Consider the following 9,021-nt stretch of genomic DNA (forward strand, 5'->3'; position numbering starts at 1 on the left):
AACCATAGAGTACCGGTACTTCCACTAGCAGCAGAACACTCCAGCTACAAGCAGGTACCGATGCAAACGCCAGAATCTCTGAATWGATTTCTCCAAGTGATTGCAACATTAATTAACCACCACTGGCAGGTAAAGCAAATAATTGTTACAGTAGTCACAAGTCATCAAAGACTTACTGCACATCCCAAAATAAGTGAAGATAAAACAGGTTGGCAGCATAATAGTTGCCCACATATTGAGGACAACCAGCACTCACACCAGCTGTCAATGCTGAAGTAAGCTTTAACATCCCAGACTACTTTCCTGTCACATCTTCCCCTCTGTGCCCTTCTGGGTGGGATTATAGACAAAGTGAGCTTCTGAAACCTCTTCACACTTCCTATTCACTATGTAGYACATGGATTTTAACTGTCAGAACTTCATCAGCATACCACATAAGGATTCCCCATCCTAAATCGGGATGTGAAATTTTGTATATGTTCTAAGCGGCTGGAGGATACCCTGAGTTAGCCTACCTATCCAAACTCTAGAAGGGTCAGTATCTTTTCATACTTTGTGCAAAATATACACAAAAGCTTCTCAGCTAGAAAAAAAAGACAAGCCATAAACCACATTTTTATGCTCAGTTTTCTTTAAAAAAGGGAGTTTCTCTGCTTCTAGTTCTATTCCAATTATCGCTCACTTAAAAATCTAGTAGCACAAGGGGACCAAAAGGTGAAAGCTAATTTACCTGCTGACTTCAGCCAGCAAAAGTATGTTTTACCAGCCAAAGGCAGCCATTTATTGTTCTAGCACAACCAATTTATAAATAAAGCAAGTAAGTAAAACAAAAAACAACCAAAACCCATGAGCTGTCAAGACACATGATAGAAAAAAATCCACATCCTCATTCAGATGATCTACTTTACATCACCTCCCAGAGCTTTACTCATTGTGCTTGAAATGATATTCAAGCTCTGGGCAAAACCCAGAGCAAAACCAGACAAGCCTGGTGATATCCCTTCCTCTCCCTGACCTAGGCTCYACAGAATCGCAGTACTCTGCAATTCCCAACCTGTCCCTCAAAACCATTATTAAAGCATAAACTCAAGCTGAAGGGCTCTGAACAAAGTAGGTCTCAGTTTGATTTCAGGAACTTTTATGACAAATTCCTTAACACAAGCCTGACACTGYCATCCCAGCATGAACCACAGAGTGGGAATGTGAGAGAAATCATGGCAGTTTGCCCTGCAGAACGGGCAGATCTACACCAACACCTGAAGGTCACTTCCACCCTGCACAGAGGCATCAGTTGAGAAAGTGGCCAAGATTGCTGCGGACTTCCAGTTATGCTCCACCGGAACTAGAGTGAAGCAGCCCTAAATAGAAATACACAAAACAGAAGCATGAATACCCATAAAAATTACTACTGTTGCACAGATTATGCAGAAACAGTATCTGTGGCTGACCAAACGGGATCAGAGTGYTTCTACAAAAGTATGTCCTGTAGCTCAAACTCCCTCCCCAAAGCACTCCTCCAGCACAGCTATCCGAGTTCCCCACTCACGCCCCATAATTAATCCTATTGAGCAGGAGGTAAATGTTACTTTTACATCCAGCCAGCATCAAGTGACATGGAATAGAAACAACTTGGTCACATCACATCTACCCAAATTAATCCACCACACTGAAGGGCAGGTACAYATGGTTCAGCCACTTATTTCCACCAATTTAAGGAACACTTGTTAGGACTTCTATTGCATTTATTTCGATGGTAGTCAATGGGTTCAAAGGACACCTGGGTCAGGATCAGACAACCTATACAGGCTAAGACTGTCTTGAATTTTGTTCTCAGCTGTTTACTGGATAGATGGCTTTAAAATGACTAAATAAWGGAACAAAAAACTCCAGTACAACACATAGAGATACTGGCCCCTATGTCTACATTATGCAAAAAAACCGCACAAATATTTTCTTCCTCCTACTGCTTTCTACTGGATTGTCAGAGACCCTTMAGAGGAATCATCCCAGCTTTGTCACTTACATAGCAACTGCTTCAACAAGATGCAGAATCACAGCTTCCCTGTGAGTTCTGCTTCTGATTTTGAAGCAAAGAAAGGTCTCACCAAGCAGCAAAGGACAGACTCAACTGTTTCAGAAGTCACCTAGAGCAGAAAAAAACARTATAAGACTCCTCCATTAGCACAGCACCAGATAGCTGAAAAAAGCAGCCTACTATGCTCCAGAAAAATCAATGTGAACTTGAGTACTTCTGATAATGAGTGATTTAGACACATAACTGCAGTATGAATGACAYACTAGAAATATTAACAAAATCCACACCACAAAAGTATTCTGAGCAGTATGATGGATTTAATAGAGCAGTCCTCACACTTGCTAATGAAACTTTACTTACTTTTAATAGTTTTCTGGCAAAAATATGAAGGATGTTTACACAAAAATAAGCATATCCAGTTTTTTCATTTATTTATTCTTTCAGATAGACATATTTACTCTAAACAGCTAGCAGAAACAAAAAAAAGCCAGCAGAACACTCATTTAAATGGCAGAAAACTAGTAGAAGATGCTAATATGACCTTAGTGTAGCATGTCAAGTGTCACTGCCATCACCCTCCTAGTCATTTTAAGAACAATCTCCTAAGACAATTAATTACATAGCTTAAAAGATTAGGTCAACAGTGTCAAATAGGATAATATGAACTTGAAATTTAGCCTTTTAAAAATGGGTGCTGTCTATTTCAGTGTCTACATCCATTTGTGAAAGAAGAGTAAGTTTCAGACTTGATGAATTACTTCTCAGGAGAAGCAGTGGTYTTACCTTCTTATGAAAGAAACCCTAACAGCAATTAGAAAGGCTGACAGAATCCCTTGGCTGAGAGAAGGCATATACTTGCAGCCTGCTGATCTAATGGCTACTTTTGGAGAAAGCAGTAATTAAGGACTGAGATTTAATGTAATGTAACACAAACTTATCGTCATGCCAGTCCTTAAAGTGCTATTTTGAAAACTAAAACTGCTTTAAGCAAATGGTACACTGTGGATTTTTCTTTAATAGTTAAAGTCAACCTGCACACATCCTTCTTGGACACTCATTTCTGTATCTTTCCTCCCCCAGTCAGGACTGCAGTTAAGACATTTGTTAGCTACTCAGCTTTTCACTGCGGAGTTCATGCTGAAGCATATCCTTGCCCCAAGCTCAGATCTGAGACAACCAAGTTTACTGTGATTCAAGTCTCCATGCAGGAGCTTCAGCCTGTCTTCTCTTCCTCAGAGCAAGGCAGACACCTGCTACCTGCCCAGCCAGTTGTGTGTTTAGCTGAGCTCATCCTTTACTACRTTTAAGATTTGTAAGGCACCAGGTGGAAGAGCTGACTCACTGTCAGTCTGATAGTCTGTTAGATGGCTAAAGTTGTAGGGATCTAAAGAAAGAACAGTTAAGTTTACAACRTTTCCAACTCAYTTCATCCTTGTGCCAGRTAAGCAGCCATTCAGAGATACCAGRGMACATAATCAGCACCAGAGAAAYGCCTTGCCTRTCAGCACYTGGGTACCCAACCYTGGGTGAGCTGTCTGATCACAWGCATTARACAGAGGTGTGCAGACTCAACTATCTCAAGGTGCCTGCAACCCTCCAAAAGCTGCAGAGAAAGCTGAAGTGGCTGAGTACAATAAACTGCCTAGCTCTGAGAAGCTCAAATTGAGACAGCCATCTCCTTGCAATACCTGAGTGAACACACTAAAACCAGCAGCTGTAGCCMAGCTCCACCAGTGGCTGATGAGAGATGCCTGATGGCAATATGCCCAAAGAAAATTTACCTTTATCTTTCACAAAACATTGTCCCAGCTTCAAGCTATTTGTAACTTCATGACCTTCTAAACCATGGATAGAGATGCATGTTTAACAGTAACGTTTACGATTTTCTCTGCTTGAATTGGCCCATTAATTTAACCATCAGTCATCATTTACATGCTAGATGGCTGGAAACTGTTGGTCACATTTATAATTAAATTGAGATTTGTTTGAAAACTACACAGGATAAAAACAAATAGCAAGATGCCAGTCTAGAGCGCACTACACAATTTAAAGCAGGGCCCAGAATAACTAATTCATACTTCTGACAGCCAGTCACAYGGCACCCCTAATTTTATATATTTACAACTACAAACTGTTTAAGCTACACATCAATACCCAAAAAGAGAAGTGCTTAGGTGCCAGAATCTAAAAATATTTACATTTTTCCTCATGTTTAAGCCTCTGCAGATGCTCAAACTCTCTAGTGACATTTTTGCATTAATTCATATGTTTTAAGTAACATATTACCTTACAGCTCATGCAGCAAGTAGCATAGAGTTCAACAGGTTGGGTTTTATTAGTTTGCTTGTCTGTGATTTTTTAAACGCATCTCAATTTGCAAAGATTTCCTTGGGTGCACACTAAAGSACCWACCCAGTCCTCYCATCAACATATACACACTTTAGTGGTTCTATTTTCCTCCCCATTTCATCTCTCCGATTGAGTTTCAAAGAGGGAAAGACTGGTTCCGAGAGAAATCCACAGGCACATATAGAGACCAGACAAGGACAAGAACATCAACAAAATCAACTCTTCTCTTAAGAAGATGCATAGTAACAGGGATGAGACAAAATTCCCTGCTTGAATTTCAACAACCAAGAAGCAGAATGTTTGCACAAGGCACAGATAGATAATCCTGAATCTACAAAAACAAACAAACAAACAAGCAAACCCTAAAATCCACAAAAACATCTGCCTTTTGTCTTGCAAAAGTTGGTCTGATATCTGCCTCCACTAATTTTCTCATATTTATGTTGCTCTTGACATGCTGTTCATCATGAACTTGCTTTAAGGGGTTCTTTACTATGGAAGCAGGATCCACAAGCTAATAGCTGAAGATGGTATATGCAGCATGAGTAAGGGACAAATTTTTTTGGACAGAAATAGGCTGCTGGACTTCCATGCTGGATGCTTACATTCAGTTGGCCTTGCTCACATATGTTTGGTTACGGATACAATGAAGTGGAGTTGTAATTTGCTTTGTTTCAGTCCAATTACTTGTCCATCCACTAAAATGCAAACTGTACTGTTTCTGATACAGTTAAAAATTTAAAAAATCCTCACCTTAACATAAGGACTTAAAAGCCATGGTAGGAAATGGATTTCTGGCTGAACTGGCAATAAGGCTGAGAATTACTGTACATTGCAGATCTGTACTGAAAATGGCTACTTAAGTCACAGCCTTAATCTCTTTACTTTTAATGAAGTACAAATCAAGAAACACTCTTAATAGCAACACTAGCAATATCAAACTAGCAGTATCAGCTTTTCAGTATTACTCAACTGCCCACAATGAAGTCCAAAAATAAGAATATACTTACTTGTAAGTTTGTTGTGACTCAGAACCAGCTGTGTGATRTGAGACAGCGTAACTGCAGATGAAGAGAGAAAGTAGTTAGTTTATGGACATGGCAACTGAGAGTTTTTATCTATTTTAGCTGAAAAAAAAATAGGAAAGTTATTGTCTCCACTCCAGTAACTTGATTCATGTGCACTGTCACAATAAACAAGAGAAACTCAAGACTAAAGGACACATCCACCTACTCCTCTGCCCTTTTCCTTCACATTTCTGCTACTGCATCAGACACAATTTGGAGAGCTTTTACTCACTGATACAGCAACCTGTTTCAGCTAACCCTTGAAAGAGCTCATGACTTAACACAGGCAAATAGAATCTGTTAGCAGAATGAAAGCAGCCACTCAAAAGCACCATTAGATCAGAAAGTTCAGTGTTTAAAAAAAAAAGAAAAAAAAAAAAGCATCACCATGGTTCCCTGTGCAATTGCAGATTGTGGAGGAAGGAAAGGCAGGAAGAAGAAACGAAGAACAGTGCACCCACCCAAATTTCTCCTAAAGTTTGAGCACTCTAAGGACTGCCTGCACCACATCACAGTGCACAAGAGGACAGAGAAAGAAGCCCACAGAAAGTCTGTRAGAGTATTATAGGAAAATCATCACTAATGGGCATACAAGAGCASCAGGCTCACAAAGAGCTCTAAGCTTTAGAACACAAAAGGCACATCAGCATCTGAACCACAAGCAACCATTTAACACCCATTTAGACAAATACAGCATTACAATTTACACAGAAAAATGAGAGAAGATTCGGTAGTCACAAGCTTGTGAACAAATGCCTAAGTACACTTTATACATTTGTTTCTCTTGGTTTAGCTATTTTAATAACTGTAACAATCAGTAACAGTCAACATTTCACGGGCCCTTGATATCCAAGACTGACTAATAAGAACAATCACCAGAAGGGCAGMCCTACCACTTGGCATCCTGAGAAGTGCTCTACTCGGATGTCTTCAGTTCCCAGGCAACTTACTCTAGACCATAGCCAGATCAAAACTGACATCACTTATCCCAGGGAAAAAAACTTTTTTCCTGCATTTAACTTCAAAAACAAGTCACACTTGTGCTCTGAGACTTTACCAAGACTCAACAGTATCAACAAAAAGATGGTTTAAAAAAAATAATTATCGTTTTTGATACTGTACAAAAATGCTTCCATTCACCTTGCTTTTAAAGCAGAGAAGTTGAACTAAAGTAGAAGAACAAGACCAATGACAACTGGACCCCTACATCACTTCTGCCTGGGAAAGGTCTGCAACACCTATGCTGGACTGCAGGTGCAGCCATTGGGGAAGTCAAATTGGGCACTCGGGTGCAGCGTATGGTCTAAGAGAACTTTTGCACTATTTCCTTTTTTCCTTCAAAGTTGATGCTTTCTTTGGTTTATTAGAGTAGAACAAAGACTGAAGGTGCCACCATGCTCTTGTGGCCTTGACTAGCTCATCCCAGTTTTGCACAGAGCTTTGCCAGTTTCAAAACATCCAAAATTCAGATGATCTGTCCTTAATTTTGTTGAAATGCACAACGAACTTCAATGCAGTAAAACCATCRATCCCTACTACATGCCTTTTAATAAAAGCAGCTAGAATGACTTGAGAAACTACAGGAGGAAAGCTCAAATTTAATTCATACCTCCACCAACATGATTGGACTTTCTTCATTCTTTCTGGCCCATAAATCATTTCTTCTATGAAGAAGATATGACTTCTGTGATTGATTATTTGTTAAAACTAAGGCTAGACATATCCAAAGTATCAAAATAAAACAAACTCTTTAAGGAAGTAATAAGAAATGTTATGAKCTCTCCCTCCCCTCATCTCACTATATGAAAGCACAAAAATCAAAATGACAACTCAGATGGAGTAAAAAAAAGTGTTTAGAACTCTGTTTCTGTGCTCAAGATGCAATTCAGTATTTAAAAGAAAACCAAGCCAAATAATATTCAACACCTGCAAAAAGTCAGGTTCTTCTAAGGAGACAACACTTGCATGCAACTTGTTTGACCGCATAAAGTCACCAAATGGCACTAAATGCTACACAGCAGCACACATACCAGTACCTGCTCAGGATCAGTTAGAAACAGCTCAGAAAATGAAGTATTTTGCTAAAACAGAGGCAGATCCTGATCTTATCCATGTGTTTGCACGTGGTGAACTTCTCCTGCCACAATGACATCATGGCTGTATGAAGCTTTGGGCTGCAGACCTTCTGAACATCAAACTCCTGACAAATTTAAATACCATAGTAAGTTCTGTGCATATTTAAAGGTAAGCCTGCTGACTACACCATTAAGCTCTGTGCACCACTGGCCTTTAGCAACACAAGCATTAAAAGCATTATTCTCACTACTCCCTCTCCTTTTTCGTCCCATCACTGTATTCTTCAGCTGACACTATTTTCAGAAAGGTTTCTTCTCACACATCTATACAGAACAGAACAAAGTTCACTTCAAAAATTTCAAGGCCAAAAATCCCTAGACCAAAGACATCTGAATCTGGCTTTTACTGTCCAAATTTGACTGAAGCCCAGACACCTTGTCTGAAACTCCACTATCTCAGTCAATCCTGATGCATGACAAAATCCCATGGCACCTTTGACCAGTAACAGCAGGCTGACATCCCCCAAAGGAAAAAGAAAAGCTGAACTCCAATACTGTTTTGAAAAGAGCAAAGGTGCAGTCTGTGCTCTGGACTACTTCYACCAGCATTTTAGACATATCAAGACAAAGAGATTCTTCAGTCTTGAAAGGTCCAAAGTTATGACTAGTTCAGAGACCAATTTAGAAGCATTTTAAGAAASGGAGCCAAGGTCCTTGCTCACTCCTTACACAGAGGGGAATTTGCTCACATTAAACTGATCTGTGTCAAACCACCAGCCCCTGCAGATAACATGATTTTCAGTACACTGCCACATACCTACTCCTGTGAAAAGGGCTGTGTTGGGGGAACAGCTGACTGAGATTCACCTCATCCTATACAAAAAGTCATTCTGTAGGACAACTAAACTACCAAGTCTGACAAAGAAGACATCTGTCTTAAACAGATTAACAACCCCAAATAACATTAAGAAGGCCAAAGGGAGCCTGGTGGGGCAACTATTATTTGGATGTACACAGTCCAGGTAAGSATAAGCAGGAGTTGCTGAGGATCAAAAAAGAGGTCAGACCCAGCCTGAGTACCAGTCTCCAGAGAATGGAAAAGCACTGAGATTCCAATGGGGAATTGCTATAACCTCTCCGTKATGCCATTGGAGGAGCTTCCAGATACTGCCTTGGTAAGATTACAGTCATTAGTCTAAAGGCAATAAGCCACTGTGATTTCACGAATGCACCAGATATTCATACAGAAGTCTGAGGGTCAGGATAATACCTGCTGCCAGAGCAACTYACTAGCATAGTAACCACAAATTCTCATCATGGCCCCAAGTCCCACTGGGGACTCCCACTTCAAAACAGAGCGAGTCAAGGGAAGAATATTTAAGTCCTTCCACACTGGCCCTAATATCAAGCTCTTCATATACTGCTGTCACGGACTGCAAGTTAGCTTTACATATCTGGATAATAATACTTAACCTAATTTTTAAGAAAAAAAAAA

The 9,021-nt window shown here is 40.0% G+C and overlaps 1 protein-coding gene across 1 annotated transcript in view; it reads right to left on the reverse strand.

The window, feature by feature from the left end:
* The window catches only part of RSU1 (Ras suppressor protein 1), a 102,156-nt gene that overhangs the window by 88,503 nt on the left and 4,632 nt on the right, over window positions 1–9,021 (reverse strand). Inside the window, exon 3 of the mRNA XM_057383317.1 lies at window positions 5,395–5,445. Coding sequence (XP_057239300.1) covers window positions 5,395–5,445 — 51 coding nt within the window. The remainder of the gene's footprint in view (window positions 1–5,394; window positions 5,446–9,021) is intronic.

This window comes from Malurus melanocephalus, unplaced genomic scaffold, assembly GCF_030028575.1.
Source record: "Malurus melanocephalus ecotype Western Australia unplaced genomic scaffold, MMel_1.1 scaffold_14, whole genome shotgun sequence".
NCBI lineage: Eukaryota > Metazoa > Chordata > Aves > Passeriformes > Maluridae > Malurus > Malurus melanocephalus.